The sequence below is a fragment of the Trachurus japonicus genome, chromosome 18 (genome assembly GCF_045865225.1).
Source record: "Trachurus japonicus isolate A0001 chromosome 18, Traja_1.0".
Lineage (NCBI taxonomy): Eukaryota > Metazoa > Chordata > Actinopteri > Carangiformes > Carangidae > Trachurus > Trachurus japonicus.
This window is the reverse complement of record NC_140924.1, coordinates 29,250,013-29,268,206: the sequence shown is the minus strand read 5'-3', so window position 1 is coordinate 29,268,206 and position 18,194 is coordinate 29,250,013. Positions and strand designations below refer to the sequence as shown.

Genomic DNA, 18,194 nt, shown 5'->3' with positions numbered 1-18,194 from the left:
ACAGAACCTGTTATTTTGAGTGTTACTGGCGGCTTCAGAAATTGAAGACTGTTTACTGTCTGCATTGTAGAGATGGTTCTGTTTGACACTTTCATGCTCATGAACGTGCTGCCTGTGTTTCTCCAGTGGACAAACTCAAACACACCATCTGTTTCTGTATTTATCTCAGCCTGTTGAACACGTGTGAGTTTTGCAGCGTCAGATTGTGACAGGGCTGCTGGCCGCTGGCTGATGGGAACATACTGTACTGTTCGTCCAGAGAGTATCCAGAAAGAAGAACAACAAAGGGGCCGTCTTGACTTTTCTCATTGAGTATTCACAGGAACAAAAACAGAGAGAGAAAAATAGGGTAAGAAAGGGAGAAGGATGAGTGGTTAGTCCTGGAAAGAGGAGTGGCCTATAGGAAAGGGGAAGTGCAAAAATAAACAGGGGAAACAGCGGACAGAAAGTGAGGAGGGGGCAGGGATGAGTAAACATGTTTATGAGCTGAGGGTGAAGCAAAATTTAGACTGAAATTTGAAATGGAACATGGCCACAGGTCGTAATGGAAACACAGCGCTGAGCTACACTGAAACTGTTGTGTCTTTCTTTTCCTACATGTTTTCTGAACTCTAGTGAGTCTTCACAGCCTGTAGAGTAAACTCAAACAGCCGTTCAAACTCCACGTGACACAGATTCATATGTTTTGCAAAGTGGTTGTGTTGTTTGGCATATGAGATCACAAGTTCATGGAGGACAACGATTTAATATACGAGCCTGAGACTATTGAAGAGCCTCGGCTTTGTTTATGCCTCTGGCTGCAGAAGAGGTGGGGTGGTAAATTCACGTGTTAGCCTACATACAGACTCACAGAGAAAAAGGAGAGGAGGGGGGGGGCAACTTTGCTGCATAGTTTTGTCTGTTTTCCCTAAAACATAGCAGTGATAACTGCACATAAACTGCTGTATGTAGAATATGCAGGTTTTTTTGTTCTGTTAAAAACAATTTTTAAATGAGTGAATGGAAAATGTTATGTTGTTGTCTATTGTACTTGTTTTTATAGGACCAAAATAAACACTAAACTAACTAACTAACATTACATTACACTGTTGGCCCAGGGATACAGCACTTTACAATATATCAATTATTATTACAGCAAAAAGGTGGTTTCATAAAAATACGTCAAGGAAAATTGTGATCTAAAAGTAGGCTGAACTTGCAGCCATTATCTCCAGACTTAGTCCACACATCACAAAATCAACATAACATATAACTTGGGGTTGTAGAAAATGTATAGTCCAGTGTCTCTTAGTTAGGTCAAGACACACACAGATGAATGCACACACAGGGCCTCACTATAAATCCTCGTCTGATCCCTCTGAGAGAGTTTATTTTGCAAGACAGTGTGAGCTAGTGAAAAAAAAGCACAGCAAGGCAGACCTGGACCAGTTTAGACCAGTTTGACTGAGGTCTTTGCTTTCATGTCATTGTTTCACTGCAACGTGCACTGATACAGTTCAGCCACAACCAGTGTGGTTCTGGGAAACTCGGCTTTCATTTAATCAAAAAAGAGAGAGAGAGAGGAGGCGTCATGTTGATGTTTATGTTCACAGGTTGATTTATTTAGCTTTTGAACAAGTATGAACCAGTTTTCCTGTCTAGTCAACAGGAAACATATGTGATACAATATTTACTTTTGTGTGTAGAAAACCATTTGCAGAGAAAGATGAGATTGAAACTTCCCATAAGTTGATGTGACGGACCTATATTAAGTAACACTCAGTCTACAGGGACTTTGTTATATTGTGTAATGTTATTGCTTTATGATCTGTTTCACTGATAGTATTGATACAGGTGTACATTGTACTACTGTAAATGCTAGGCAGAACAGTGGTATATGAAGCCACACACACTGCACATTTAAACAGCTTTTCCAATCTGTCCCCTCTTCCATTTTACTTTCTATCTGCAATACTTTTTCAGTTCTTTTGTCTTTTTGTCCCCTCTTTCTCTTTAGATAACACTGTGTGGCCCAGTTTTCTCACTCAGACAAAGAGGGGACTGTTCACAGTGAAAAGCCTTCCTCTCTAACTCTGAACTAGTGTGAATGGAGCACTAATATGGTAAATAATGAACAATTAGTTCATCACGTGAGTGCAATTGCCACAAAAATTAATCAAAACGAATGAAAAAATACAGCTCGATGAACAGAAGAACAAATTTCAGAAATGAAATGGTTTAAATCAGATACAAAGCACTACGTATGAAAGTATATTTTTTAAGTTTTATCATAATATGTGTCTCTGGGCACACTGTAATAATCTCTCTACATCCCTCTCTCCCAGTCGATGTCCATCTCCTTCTCATTCATGTGCTCTCCTCTCTGTCCTTTAGACTGGCCTGTTCTGTTGTCACTACATTTTTCACTCCCTGAACTTTGTCCCTCCACTGAGCCCCTTTCTCCCCTACACCACCTCTTTCTCTCATTAAGAAACACTCGCTGCATGTTATATAAGAATTCCCCTCTCTGTGAGAAGAATCTCAAACAGTTCTCTTCTCAGTTGGAGCACTCTTTTTTTCTTTTCTTTCAGGAGAGAGGAGGCCCACAACCCAGACTTTAATGGACTGAAACCATCCTCTGTTTTGTTGTATAAAACATCCTCTCATTTCAGCAGAGTCTACCCCTTCGTTATCCACCATGAAGCAGCTACATCTGGGTGAACTATAAGGTGTTAAGCTGTTTGACGACTGTCTGGAGGGAGCTTGTCAGCTTTTTGTCAGAGAATTCAAACAGGCACCCAGGTTGTCTCAGATCAAATATTTACCTCATTTGTGACTGCCAACATTTTCCCTTCAATTTAACATGTAATTACCAGAGAGGAGAGCGGCAGCAGTGAGGGTGAAAACCGACCTTTGAGCTACAGCCTGTTAGATATCAACTCACACTCCACCAGCATTCTGTTCATTCAAAAGGTTTTAACGTCATGATCTCAAACTTTGACCCTCTTTTTGAGAAAGGCAAGTTAATTACAGTAAAGTAACACTGATATTGTTTGCACTTTGACCTCAAACTCATAAAATTACTGAGAGGGGCTGTGATATGAATAATGAGGTCAGGAGAGGAGAGAGGTGGAGAGCATTGTTGCACAGATGGAACTTCCTCAGTGTGTTGTTTCTGTCTTTGATGTATTGTCCTAAACAGGGAATGTCCAAGACTTTTATGTGCTTGACTTATTTTAGCATCTTTGACACAGAGACACAGTCATCAAACAAAATCCACATTCTCTCAAGTCATTCATCATTCACTTGTTGTCATGAGTGAGTTACAAAAGTCTTTGGCGCCCCCCAGAGGATTAAAATGTTCTTGAAGAGTTTGTTCCCATTACCATGACACTTTTTTTTGTGCATTTTTTTGGGACGGTCATTAATATATAAGAGGCAGTAGGAGCTTATGATCAATTTATAAATACAGTGTATGCATATTTGTAAACTGTAATTACAATCACATACAATGCACATATAAAACGATGAAGTTTTTACTATGGTAAGTCTATACATTCCAGTTTCAAATGTTGCAGAGACCTAATTCTGAATTTCTGACTACATCTGAGCTGTGAAAATACATATACAGACTGACTGACTGACCACACCCACCACAGTTTCCCTCACTGTGTCTCTGACTGATTTAAGCAATAAAAGGCACACAAAGCAAGTACAACTCTTTTTTCTTTCTTTGAAGATATCATTGTCAGTGATATATTCCCATAGGTAAAGAAAATCAACAGAATTTGCAAGTGGTGAATTTGTCTGACTCAGAAAAGAGGTTCAGGAGAATTTATTGTAATGTCAAATAATAATTTGATGTATCTAACAGTTTAAGCTGTAGTGCTGTACAAAAGACAATTAAAGCAGAAGGAAGCAGAATGTTTGTGTTAATATAAGTCTTAAATAGTTATATCTTCCGACGTCAATCACTTATATAGAGTGTTTGGTCTGAAACACGGGTCTGTCAGTCACTCTGCTCTGCTGTAAGCCGAGGAGAAAACTTTCCTTGTATCCTACAACCTTTATCCAATGAGAGAGAACGGCATAAAGGGGCGGTCCTTCTCTGTGTGTGCAGCCAAGGGATGCGCGTGAATGTGGTGACGTAGGGACGAGGACCAATAGATCCATGACGAGGGCGGGGGCTGCTAACTCCATCGGCTGACAAGAAGTTAGCCAAAACCACCGGATCGCTTACTTCTGCTTTAAAATAAAATATCAAGACAATTAAAATGTCTGTTACAGTTTCTCTCACTTGCTTATTAATTCAACCTCCATAATATTTAGTCATTTGTGCACATCACAGTAGCAATTTCTCTTTCTCTTTGAACATATTGCAAATGCTTTTGGACATATATCAATTGCTTTCATGCAATTCTCTGCTGTTTTATATCATTATCATTTGCTTATGTCATGTCAGTTACAGTTTTTCTCAGTCGCTTTGGTGCTATTCTCACATCACTCTTAACATTTGCACAACAGTTAGTGCATTTCTCAGAACAATTATTTCAAACTGCAAAACCTAGTGGATGACCTGCAAAAGCGCGTCACTTGCTCAAAATGGATTGTCCATCCCTCAAAAGCAAGTACTCATGTCAATGAAACTGTCAGTGCCGTCAAAATGAGAAGTCCTGACACCATCGTTTATGAACAAGATGGTCAAATGGCTTTGTCATGTTTTCATTAGGACACTTTATTCTCTAAGTGTTTTCCAATGCAAAAAGTGATGATACTACCTGAACATGCTCCAGACAGCACTATACACTACTTGTACAGCCATGTGAAAACTACAGTAAAGTTACACATTACTGTATTTAGTGGAGATACTGAATATGTATGTTTCACATTTCTACTATATGCTCTTTGCAATTCTGATTTGTTCACAGCATTGTTCAAAGGAAAAATACACTACAGTCATCTACAACAAACATGAGAAACACTCTTTGGGTACAACTTTACGTAAACAATGTTGCAGTACATATAGTAACTGAACCTACAGAGTACTGTAAATCATTCCTGCACATCCAGACGTTCCAGTCACATTTTCATCTACATCACTCTGTCAATTGTAGCGATTGAAACAGATTCAATATTCCCAAAGATACAGTAATGTCATCCTTACATTGTATCTCTTTCAACCTTATGCCATTGTTTGTAATGGGCTCAGTCTCTTCCACCTCTGTGAGGTTGTCTTGTAATCCTATGTGATGCAGAGTAAAATTACAGTAATGTACAGTACATGTACTGCATCAACCATTATTACTGTAGTGTACAATACTGTCAAAGTGCTTCCTACTTGTAAAATGCTGTAGTACAGTACCGTACTGTAAAGATGGGAAATCTTTACTGTGGTTGCTGTAATACATTACAATACAGTAAATCTGTTCTCTAGTGAAGCTGTAAGTCTAAATGTAAATGTCCCACTGTATCTTACAGTAATGCCTGACACAATGACAGCAGTGCAGATTGTTTAGTGCTGAATTACTGTCCAATACCATACATACCTGTTGTTCCTTACTGTAAATGTTTGAATCATTGAATTCACAGTGCTTCTCCCAACATTTAAAATTAGTTTGACAGATTTTGAAAACTAGTTCAACAATTTTGTATGTAATGACTCAAGCAATGAAATGAGGACTATTAGTTTTATAGGGAAAGACTATTCAGCGTTCAGAAGTATAGTTCATTTTGACTGACATGACATAAACAAATGATAATGTTGTAAAACAGCAGAGAATTGTATGAGAGCAACTGATACATGTCCAAAAGCATTTGCAATTTGTTCAGAGGAAGGAGAAACTGCTACTATGATGTGAACAAATGACTACATGTTGTGGAGGTTGAACTAATAGTTATGAGAACTTTCATTCTGATCTGAGAATAGCACCAAAGCGATTGAGAAAAACTGTAAAAATGTATGGCTGGCTATGTGAGACTGTCGCCACCAGACAAGTTTATTACAGATTATTACAGTGTGCCCATATATAATGAGTGTTACTGTTTACACAATAGACATCTTATACAAAAAGAGAGATTAGAAACAAAAAACATAGCCTACATTTATGTTTTTACAACAAGGAAAAATTCCACCAAAAAAAAGAAAAAATAACTTGACGCCTTTTTCCATACGTAATCACGCACGGGCCTACGTCACCAACCAGGAAGTAAGCGAAGAGGAGTGACGGCGGCGGCAGAATCACAACAGAGCAGCTCAGTGTGACAGACAGCTCTGCTCGGAGCTCCAACACTCTGCTGCTGCTGTTGTTGTCTGTCCTTACAACCACCGACATGTCGCGGAAAGTCAAAGAGGAATATTACCGCTTCTTTTCCGTTACCGAGCCCCGCACTCACGAGAAGGGACACACGGAGTACAAAGTGACAGCAAGGGTCTGTGTCTGCTCTCGTTCTCTCTGTAGCTACAACAACACAACACTCACACGTTTAAACTTCTTCATGTCTATCCTCGATGCCTGTTACTTCTCTCGAGTGTTTCATGTGTTGAACTGCTTACTTCAATCAGCTAAATGACTTTGTACTGTTATTCACTTAGAAAACATGAAAGTACCTGTCAGTAGAACACACAGCAGCTCAGACAGATGGGAGAATACACAATGGCTCTTTTATCTGGGGCACAGTGAGCGCTCAAGTGAAACAGAGAGAACTTGTGATTCAGTGTGTGAGCTGCAGCTCCCCCATGACCACACTGATGCCCCGTGGTCGAGTCAGGCATGCATTCAAAATCAGAATGATCACATCCCTTTTATCTATACACAAGTATCTTCAGCACAATTGAACTTACCCATGACCATACTTGTGCACTGAGCTGCCTTCCCCCCCTCTGTTCATCTATTTAAAATACCCATAATTTCAACACTTTGCTGTGTGCTAATGTGACAAAAGGCTTGTCGCAGGGTGAAATAACTTCCTCTCTCCTTGTGTAGTTTGTGTCCAAGCGACATCCAGAGGATGTGAAGGAGGTGGTGGTGTGGAGGAGGTTCTCAGAGCTGAAGAAGCTCCACGGGGAGCTGGCCTACACACACAGGAACCTGTTCAGAAGACAGGAGGAGTTTCCATCCTTTCCCCGTGCACAAGTTTTTGGTAAAACAACAGAGGCTGGATACAAAATCATAATGAGCTATGGAAGTTTTACAGTATTAATCCAGCTCAATTATCATGTTTTAAGATGATTGTAGCATCTTCATGCAGTTATCTTGTTGTTATCTTTCAGTCATTTCTCTGAGGATACTTGTTCCAGTTATCGTGGCATTTTGTCATGGTTCTTGTGACATTTCCCCTCAGCTCATGATGTAAAGTTTCAGTGGTTACAGATATACTGGCAGCAGCACAGTCAGTAAATAGACACTGTGTCCAGTGACACACACATTGTCAGTTGTACCAGTCTGGCCTCCATCCTTGTTGTTTGTTTCCTATAATTACCCTGCATCATAATGTTGGTTATTACTAATGTATGTGTATCTGTGTTGTAGGAAGGTTTGATGAAGCTGTGATTGAGGAGAGGAGGAACGCAGCAGAAGCCATGCTGTTGTTTACTACCACCATACCTGCACTCTACAACAGCCCACAGCTCAAGGACTTCTTCAGAGTAAGACACACTCACACACACAGGACAGGAAGTGAAACTGAAATGTCATGGTTATGGATATCTGCACATAAAAGACACACTAATCCAAAAGTTGTAATGCCATTGGACTCTGTGTTTGCTACTGCTTTTCACACACTCCCTCTGTTTTTCCCTTCTCTCTCTCTCTCTTCAGGGCGGTGAGGTCATAAGACCTCTAGATCCAACACTGTCTTCAGCCGGGCCTCTGCCTCCCCCTCTTATCCCCCTCCCCAAGCGGAGGGCCTCAGACTGTGAGCCTGCAGAGGAAGAGGAGGGGAGGGAGGCTCCCACTTTACCCCAGGACCTGGGCACCAACCTGGGCTTGGAAGTGGGAGAGCCTGAGGTGGCGGCCGAGGCTTACAGCGAGATGGGAGGCTCACCAAAGGAAGAAGAGAGAGAGGAGCTGAGTGATACAGAACTTGATGACAGAGGTACATGGTGGATAAAAAACCTACTGCTATTAACCCAGCCTGTGCTTTCCTCTTCTTCCACTCAGTCGTTCATTCCTTGTTCTTACCTTCCGGTTGGTGTTTGTTCCTCCAGTCCCGTCTCCTGACCCCGCTGCATCCAGAAACCTCCAGTCACAAGAGTCCCAGGAAGAGTTTGATTCACTGTTCAACTCAGTGGCAGAAGAGCAGCTCCCATCTCCAAAGGAAGAAGGTCCACCTCCACTGTCTGATAATGACTTGGCTGTCTTTGATCCCTGCTTTAAACAAGGTGAAAATAAATGTGAAACAACATCACTGCTTTCAGTTCTCACAACTCTCTAATTTATGAAACTACCATACTTCTGGACTGTTTCTACAGTATTTGATGATTTCTACCTTAAACATTCTATCCTGTGCAGATTCCCTTCCAAAATACCTAGTTATTATTTCACATGTTGACTATCTGTTAACAGACCTTTCTGTCCAAATGTTATGCAGATATCACATTAATAATGTTCAAACCTTAGTGATCTATTGCAATAACATTCTCTATAATTTCTTCCAAACTAATGTCTTTTCCTACAGTGCTTCACATTCGACATTCAACCCAAAAATGTATCTTCATAAGATTCTGACGATCTGCACGGGAGAGCGCAAAACATTCAAATCAGAGATTAAAAGATTTCACTGCACCATGTCCCTTTTACAAAGTCTATGTAAGGTCTGACTGAGGCGATGTGTGAATAGAGCCGGTCATTGTCTCTGGAATTCACAGTGAGTGAGCGTGTTGATGACTTCTCTGTCCTGCCTCCCACCCAGGCGCCCACCCTGACCTAAAACACCTTCATAGAGAAATTACAGCATCTGAGAAAGTGTCTCACACAGACAGTCTCCTGCTGTGTGCTGCATGTGTGACAGACAGTGTCCGGAGAATAATCAATTTATATAGTAAAGAAACTTTAAGACACTAAGAAAACTACGACTCGTTTTAAATTTATATTTTTCCCTCAGCTGTTCAAACAACAGAACTTACAGTCTACTTCTACTCGATTATATCTACACTGTCATTATAGATCTGGAGTTAAAGGGATAGTTCAACATTTTGGCAAATTGGCCCATTTCCATAATCCCTATGGTTTTAGGAGTAAAGGAGCAAGCTATTTTTAGAATGGCGGAGCAGAGCCGTGAGCTGCTCAGAGCTACGCTACGGAGGCTAATGGGATTTCTTGGTTTCCCTCATCAAATACACAATTCAAGAACTCCAAAACGTTCTGGTGGACAAGTTGTGACCTGCACATTCACCACGCTATGAGATAATAACGGAACGTTACGAGACAGAGTTGTTTTCAAGGCAAATGCAGAGACTGCTTGCTGAAAAGCTGCTCCCAACGGGAACGCGCATCAGCGGTTTTGCATGAATTTACCTCAAAGGAAACCAAGAAATCCCATGAGCCTCCGTAGCGCAGCTCTGAGCAGCTCACGGCTCGGCTCAGCCGTTCTAAAAACAGCTTGCACCGACAATTAAAGGTAATGAACCTACTCTATAGGGATTATGGCAATGGGCCAATTTGCCAAAAATGTTGAACTATCCCTATAAACACTGATTAGACTGTCATGGGTTTCTGTACAGCTGTATTTTTGTCTGTGTTTTTTGTTGGATTCAGAATATCTGAAAGTGGTATGAGTAAGTTGTGTGGTAGCATGGCCGAGCGGTCTAAGGCGCTGGATTAAGGCTCCAGTCTCTTCGGGGGCGTGGGTTCGAATCCCACTGCTGCCAGCTATTTCTTAAACTTTCCTCCACTTCATCACTGAAAATCAAAAGAAGTCAAATCCCTTCAATCTCTCATAATTAATGAAATGATGTAAAAGAGTGTCGTAACAACTCTGAATCCTTGCGTTTCAGATCGATCCAGTTCCTCCAGCGACCACTCAGAACTGTTCTCGCTGCCGCCAGCCAGTCTGGAAGATGGGAATGTGGGTTATCTGAACCAAGCAGCCACTGAGATAACAGCTGCCGTGGAGAAGGAGAAGGAGGGAGAGTTCAGTTCTGCCATTCGTGGATACAGGACAGCAGTGGATATATTGATCACTGGAGTTCAGGGTGAGAACCATGAGTTGGTGGAAAAGGGGGGAGAAAGGAGGGAGGGATGTGGTAGATAAACACAGCTATATGTTTTCAAATTACACTTCAAAAAACACAGTCTGGCATGACTCCAGCAGTCAATGTACTGTACATGATTCACCTGAATGCACTCTGTCCTGTCCACTCCTGACAAACCATGCAAACTACAAAAACTGCACATTTTCTGGATGTGTGCCTTATGCACATAAAATGCATCAGTACACATTATATTGTGCATTTAAGTTTACAGCTGTAATACCCTGTTGACCACCTTTACTCTGATGTGCTGTGAACACAACACCACCACACTGATGAATGCATTGTGCTCTAATGAAATCAAACAGGAAGAGCACACCATGTCAGTATGTGACCTCATAGTAAAATCAACATTGCTGTTTTGTTCTAGTATTTACTGTCCTGCTGTAGCAAGGGTAAACTGTGTTGCTCTGCAGTAAATCTGTTGTGTCACTAATGGATGAGCTATTAGGTCGGTCTGCTGGTGTGTCTCCTTTTGTCCTCAGTGTGGACAGTGAGGCGGAGTAGCCTGAGACACTCGGATAAGACTCCAGTGTATCACTGCAGAGCAGAGCACCCATCATGTACGAGAGATCAGAGGTCACATGACACCAGGAATTCTTGAGAGATACTTAGCAGGTCAGGAGGTAGCGTGGCCGAGCGGTCTAAGGCGCTGGATTAAGGCTCCAGTCTCTTCGGGGGCGTGGGTTCGAATCCCACCGCTGCCAGAGGTTTTCCTTGGTTCTTCCTTGAAGTTGTCCAAACAGCTATATGGCTTGATGGATTTCACAGTCACATGTGAACTGTTTGGAGTGACTGTTCAAAATCAGTTCAGCAGGTCATGGCACATGAATGGAAAACACATCAGTAGCATGTAAGCAGTCTCTCATAGAGTACTATTATGAATGTGCAGATACTAATACAGAATTCCTCTTGTATTATTGATTAGATTCATTATAGACAGAGCATTGTTAATGTAGCATTCAGTACTCTATTGATCCACCCTGTTATAGCTGTTGGACTGTTATATCAGTGGATGTGTGTCGTCCGTTACTCTACTAATCTCTCATGGTCTATCTGAGGTTACTCTGTGCTTCTCATGTGTCCTTTCACCCTCACAAGGGTCAAAGATGAGCCACCACCCCTCCCCTCTTGACGGAGGGTGATTTATCTTTGTGTTATGTGGTAGCGTGGCCGAGCGGTCTAAGGCGCTGGATTAAGGCTCCAGTCTCTTCGGAGGCGTGGGTTCGAATCCCACCGCTGCCAGAAAGCTTTTCAGTCCATCTCTTACGGTACTTGCTGATAAAATAATAATGTCTGATAAAGTGATAGTAAATGGGACAAAGTATGGTTTGAAAGCTGTCTTGTTTGATGTGAAGTCGGCATCGGCAGCCCCTTTGCGTACCCCTACTTGATAGTAAACCATCTAATTGAATAAAATAGGAGTCTCTATTGAATAACACTGATCAGTTAAGATGAAACAATAGATATTAACACTGTGGCTACATGGACTGTTGAAACGTGAACAGTCATTAGTAGCACTGCTTCAAACAGTTCAGTTCAGTTTTTTTCCTCAGCTGTTCAAACAAGAGGACTTACAGTCTGGACCAAACTCTCCAAACTTCTACTCGATTATATCTACACTGTCATTATAGATGTGAAGTTAAAGGGATAGTTCAACATTTTGGCAAATTGGCCCATTGCCATAATCCCTATAGTTTTAGGAGTAGGTTCGTTACCTTTAATTGTCGGTGCAAGCTATTTTTAGAACAGCAGATCAGAGCCGTGAGCCGCTCAGAGCTACGCTACGGAGGCTAATGGGATTTCTTGGTTTACCTCATCAAACTCGGCAAATACACAATCCAACAACTCTAAAACACTCTCGTGGACAAGTTGTGACCTGCACATTCACCATGCTATGAGATAATAACGGAATGTTATGAGACAGAGTTGTTTTCGAGGTAAATTCATGCAAAACCGCAAGCAGTCTCTGCATTTGCCTCGAAAAGAACTCCGTCTTGTAACGTTCTGTTATTGGCCAATTTGCAGAAATGATGAACTATCCCTTTAAATCCTGATCTAAGATTGTTTAGGGAAGCTACTGTCACGCTCTGCTTTTTCGTCGTTTCCTTCTTCTCTTGATGTCCTACACTTTGGACAATAATAATGAACATGATGATCTTTGTGTTCCTGTGTGTCCGTCTCTCTAGGAGACCCAGATCCAGTACGTAAGGAGGCTGTGATGAGACGGACCGCCCAGTACCTGAAACACGCCGAGATGCTGATCGACAGGCACTCCTCACCCACACACACTCACACATCCACAAACACACAGGCACAGGACCCGTAGATTTATACACACTATACCTGAATTCCCAAATGAAGACAGATCAAAGACTAAGCTCAGGGTTGTGACATACACTCACACACACAGGTACATGTCACACATACAAAAATGGAAACACTCTCTTGATGAAGATACTCGAGAAGTGATGCTCATTTAGACCACAGCACCAACAAATACCATATCACTCATGTGCAAAACCACAGCACACACACGAGCATGTAGGTAACACACTCCTGAGGTACACACTACATTGCGACTGTTTGTTGAGCGGCCTTCTTTCAGTGAAAAATCACTGATTCACAAACGCTAAATATCTGGGAACTGAAGGTAACTGTAAATGTAACTGGATTAATGGAGAACTACTCCTTCATCTCTGTCTTTCTCTCTCTTGTTTAATTCTTACCTTGCTTTATAATCTCTTGTTGAATACAGTAATGTATCTGTATATTATGTAATTTGCATTTTGCACAAGGAATGTTTTGTTAATAAATATGATTTGGATTTTAGTCAATGACCGATCTATTGTGTTGGATAAAGTTAGACGTTTGGAGCCAGCAGTCGTTTCAATAGCTCTTGGTGAGTTGTTACATATGGAGGGTTATTGATTTGTCACTGATTGATTATTTGTGTTGTCGTCAGTCAGATTTCCACTCATTACATTTTCCCAGTGTAGTTTACCCACCTCGCTGTAGGGAATACACATATAGACCGCTCAACAAAATCCAGTGGTTCTTGAGGGTTGTGCAGGTTTGCGTGCTTGCAGTAGCATGGCAGCTCCTCCGAGAGGCGCTGTTTGTCATCAGATCATGACTATCACGCCTCCTCTGGTGCAGCAACTCCTAATCCTCTGTATGAATACTTATAAATCCCCCAAATCTCATATTAGTATTCCTCAGATGAGCAATTTTGACTATAAAGCAGCAGCTTAATTCAGTAGTTAGTAAAGTAAGCTGTTGGGGAAAGCACAACCTGCACTGCACACTGCTACACTCATCACATAAAAAACAACTGATACGTTTTCTGCTCTTTTCTCGTGTTAAATGTAGCTACTAAACACATTAAAGAATCTTCTGGGCAGGTTAATGAAGATGTTATCATAACTCACTTTGTTATTGCATAATAGCACCAAACATCTCAACCATGCTGCTGGTAACTTGTCATAACTGATGGTAGCTGTGTATATTATTTATGTCCATCATCCCTCTGTATGTATGGCAGTACACGCTTTATACTGCCCGTTCCTGCTGTAAGACACATTCCTGTGTCCACACTGGACACAGTAGCTGGTTAAAGAGTAGTTTCACGATGCCTACGGACAGACAGACTGATTACATATTATATATTTACATTAATACAGTATTTAACACATTGATTAATTAACACATTGTGCTAATAATTAACAATTCCCCCACTTCTGCAGGAGCTTCAGCTCACTGGTTTAGGTTCCATCTGATTATATCTCTCTCTTTTCTGTGATTAAGGTTAAAGTTTTGGCATTTCTGACGACAGAAAAAAAAAGGGGGGAGAAGGGTTGGGTGAAAAGGATGCAAAAGAGAGGGAAAAGAGGAAAGAGACCGGTGCCATACAGCAGAATCCCTTCTCTGGAGAGGAGCGAGGGATGGAGGCACGACTGGAAGGACAAACAGATGGAGAGGCGACAAAAGAGGGAGGCCGGCGAGAGGAAAAGGCTACCCTTTCTCTCACCAGATGAGAACAAGAGGGGTTGTGGGGAACGAGCGATAACAGAGAGGATGGAGGAGAGGAAAAAAGGAGGGATGTGATTAGAGGATAAGCAGAGATCATCCCTCCATTGTTAAAGGGATGGAAAATACTGACCCTCCCTCTTCCTCTATTTTCATCCCCTCGTACCTCTTTTTTTTTTTTTTTTTTACATGCTTTGTTTTGAGCGTTGTGGGGAGCTTGAAGAGGATGGAGGGATGGCAGGGAAAGCGAGAGATAACATTGCTCCATCCTGTTATATATCCCTCTTTTCCTCTCATCTCTCCACCTCTCTACCTTTCTGTCCATCTCTCTTTCTAGTGCTGCACCTGTGAAATGCAGAGGATGTGAGATAGAGAAGAAGATGGAGAGACAAAGAGATGAAGGGAGGGAGGGAGAGAGGGATGAAACCAGAGGGGGGGTAGAGCCTCACAACATTAGCATGCTGAGAGTGTCAGCACTCTCCTTTTTTTCTCTCCCTCCATCCCCATCCCTCTTTCCATCCCTCCCTCTGTCTCTTTCTCCTCACTGGTCACTGCAATTATACCATCAAAACACTCCAGCCTGAGAGCATAATAGCTTCCCCCTGTGCGTGTGTGTGTGTATGTGCGCGCACGCGCGCGTGTGTGTGTGTACGAGGGACCAAATGTGTGCGTTATCATGAAAGATCAAAAGAAAGAGATGTGTGTGTACATTTGTGCATAATTTAGTGCCATACATGGTGCATTATGTGTGTATGTATGACACGAAGGGCAGCTGTTGGTGTGAGTGTGGACGCCAAAGCTGGATTCACCGTGTGTGTGGGTGCACACGGGAGAGAGAGAGAGAGAGAGAGAGAGAGTGTGTGTGTGTGTGTGTGTGTGTGTAAGTATCTTTCGAGTCCTACCAGCTAGAAAAACTGCTTCTCCAACCTCTGACCAAACACACACTTAAACGCATGCGAAGAGACCCACTTTACACGTGTGTGACGGTGTGTGTGTGTGTGTGTGTCTAGTGAGTTTCTATTTACACACACAGACAGACACACACGCACACACGCACACACACACACACACTAATGGATGCATGCAGGCATACAGTCATGGCTTTGAGACACAAACCGTTATGACCCACATGCCCAGTGGGTCATCATTAAGCTAAATAGCACACTCTGACACCTATGGCTTTCACACACACACATACACACACTCTGTTTTTGTTTTTGTTCGCTCAACTTCCTTTATCCCTCTCCCCTTCCGCCCTATGTCTCTTTCTTTTTTCCTCTCATTCTCTGACACACACACATACACACACAACCCCCCCTCCTCTTCTATGAGCTTGTTATCCCTCTCTGTCCGTTTGTTTCTCTCTGTCACCTTGCCCTCAGCTATTTGAGTATACTTCTGTCGCTCTCTCGCACTCCCATCTCTCGCACACACAAACACACTGGTTCTCTTTCTGTCTGTCTCACTCTGGCTCTCTGGTCCAGCCTGCTTCTCTCTGTCTGTCTCTGTCTCTCTGGTCCAGCCTGCTTCTCTCTGTCTGTCTCTGTCTCTCTGGTCCAGCCTGCTTCTCTCTGTCTGTCTCTGTCTCTCTGGTCCAGCCTGCTTCTCTCTGTCTGTCTCTGCCTGTCCTCACATATGTTATCTGCCTCTCAGTGTCTGTTTCCCTCCAGCTCAGGGCTTGATTGTGAGGTGAAGGGAAGTTTGTCAGTGACATTTTGAATGTGACTCAATACAGAGATATCATTGTGTATTGAAAACGTAAAGGGAAAGTCCGCCATATATTTCAGATAAAGTTAATGTCCTACGAGAATAGGCCTTCTCTGCCCTACAAAGGCAAAGTGCAGTATCTGTAAAAATGCCAAACTGAGAAAAACAGCTTTTTGTGTTTTTCATTGTCAGGTTTAAGCATTATGAATAACTACCAAGTCTATAATTGATTAGATAAAGATGGACTGAATTAAATGTATTTTGTAGTTTGTCTTTCTGACCAATTTTGACCGTTTTATGGCTGATACTGCACTTTTGCCTTGGTTTTGGTGCAGATACTGCAGTTTGGCTTGGTATTAGCTACAGATACTGCACTTTGCCTTGGTTTCACAGTGCTTTTGGATGGACAGCAAAAATAAAAAGCCCAATAACTCTGGAAATTTTAGCAGTACCAATATCAAATTCTACCAGATTGAAGAGAATATGCCACACTTTTGATTGGTCAAAAAAAAATTTTTTTTTGAAAAAATGCAGATACTGCACTTTGCCTTGTGTATAGTTGTGGTTTATGGCTTACGTAGTTAAAAATATTGATCAATGTTTTAGATCTTTATGCCTCTGTGTTGTGTTATTTCTTCTGTGGGTTTATCTTTACTCAACTCTTCGTGTCCACATTGCCTTCCCTCTCCCCGCTCCTTTGTATACCCCCTGCTTTTTCTACCCTCCCTTTCCCCTCCTCTCTCCCTCGTTCTCCCCCCTCTCTCCATGTAAGTAAATCAATGAACATACACTTTATGCCATTTATTGATCCTTTCATATCTATCTGTCCTCACCCCCTCCTGTTCTTGCCCTCTCTATTTCTCTCTGTTTTTCACGTTACTCTCTCCACCCATCCCTTTTCTCACCCCTTTGTGTCTCCCCTTTGAATTTATAATCTCTTTTTCTCTCTCTGTCACTCTCTTTCCATCTCTCTCACTGGGATGTCCTATTTATATGGTTGGCACCTTCATGCTTCTACTGAAGTGTGCCTATGTGTGTGTATGACAGAGAGAGAGAGTGTGTTTGATGTTGGTCTAAGTGGTTAACATAATATGAGCCCTCAGAGAGATGACGTTCCCGCACTCGCACTCGTACTCGCACACACAGACACACACACTCGCACACAATTTCGGGCTTTTTGGTAGGCTTTTCTCTGAACAATTTGTGCTTTTTAGTATTCTCCAGCTTGTGCAGCAGATCCATGTATTATCTATCAATTGCATTCTCCCACTCTGTCCAAACACACACTCACACACATGCACACGCACAGACACACCGCAGCTCGACTTGTCTTCCTAGAATGACAAAAAAATGGTATTATCTTTTGTTATTTATTATTGCAGATGGAGCCATCATTTCATGACCTTGCTGTCTCTTGCCCTCCTCCCGCTGCATGTTTTTATTTATTCAGACCTCTCTCACTTTCTCTTCCCTGCCCTGTCCTCTCCTCTCTGCATGTTTATGTTTATTCAGACACATCTCCCTCTTTTTCTCTCCCCCCTTTCTCTCCCTCTGTACCCGTGTGTCCAGCTTTTGTTACCAGCCTCGTTTCCATAACAACTGCGACCTTTCAGTCAATGCCTAACCATTTTTAATAGGAAGTAGAGAAAGACTCAAATGTGATGAGACAGAGAGGGGGGGGATCGAAGGTTACTCAGGTGATGTACCGGATTCATGAAAAAGCTAATGAGCCTCATAAAGAGACGAGAAGAGAGAGTAGCAGAATAAAGTGAGGAATAGAAACTGGCCCTGATGTCGCCGTGAGACCCTGTTAACAGTTTGCAAGGGGGTGTACGTGGGCAACATTCCCAGCAACAGGTAACAAAGCGCCGCTCAAGGTCAAGCATCTCCAATGTTTTCCTGGAAACAGGATGTATCTGTGTAATCATAGGTGCAGTTTTAATGAGACTTGACTAAAAACATTAGATTGCAGCAGAAAGGTCACAACCAAGAGGGTAGTTTTCCTGTGTTTATTCAAAACATGGTCCATTTACTCTTAAAGTGTGTTCTGATGCTGTTTCATTCTGCAATCATCAAGAGAGCTGCTCCAACACTCTGGTTTTATCTCAGCCCCTGAGTGTCCCTACAATACAGCTACATTCTCAGGACTGTGTGTTCAAGTCACCAAAAGCTGTGATTTAAAAAAAAAAAAAATGTGATAACATTTAAACAAATTTATTTTAATTATTTA

At 42.0% G+C, this 18,194-nt stretch overlaps 1 protein-coding gene and 3 non-coding genes across 4 annotated transcripts; all 4 read left to right on the top strand.

The window, feature by feature from the left end:
* The first annotated feature begins 6,176 nt into the window (after positions 1-6,176).
* snx15 (sorting nexin 15) lies at positions 6,177-13,059 on the top strand. Its single transcript, XM_085759747.1, has 7 exons — positions 6,177-6,408; positions 6,963-7,119; positions 7,509-7,624; positions 7,797-8,073; positions 8,186-8,359; positions 9,974-10,171; positions 12,418-13,059. The coding sequence occupies exons 1-7, from the start codon at positions 6,310-6,312 to the stop codon at positions 12,555-12,557; spliced, it is 1,161 nt and encodes a 386-aa protein (XP_085615873.1). The 5' UTR covers positions 6,177-6,309; the 3' UTR covers positions 12,558-13,059.
* On the top strand, positions 9,766-9,847 carry trnal-aag (transfer RNA leucine (anticodon AAG)). Its single transcript has one exon. It is a non-coding gene; the product is annotated as a tRNA-Leu (tRNA).
* trnal-aag (transfer RNA leucine (anticodon AAG)) lies at positions 10,854-10,935 on the top strand. The gene has a single exon. It is a non-coding gene; the product is annotated as a tRNA-Leu (tRNA).
* Positions 11,392-11,473, top strand: trnal-aag (transfer RNA leucine (anticodon AAG)). The gene has a single exon. It is a non-coding gene; the product is annotated as a tRNA-Leu (tRNA).
* Positions 13,060-18,194: the final 5,135 nt, after the last annotated feature.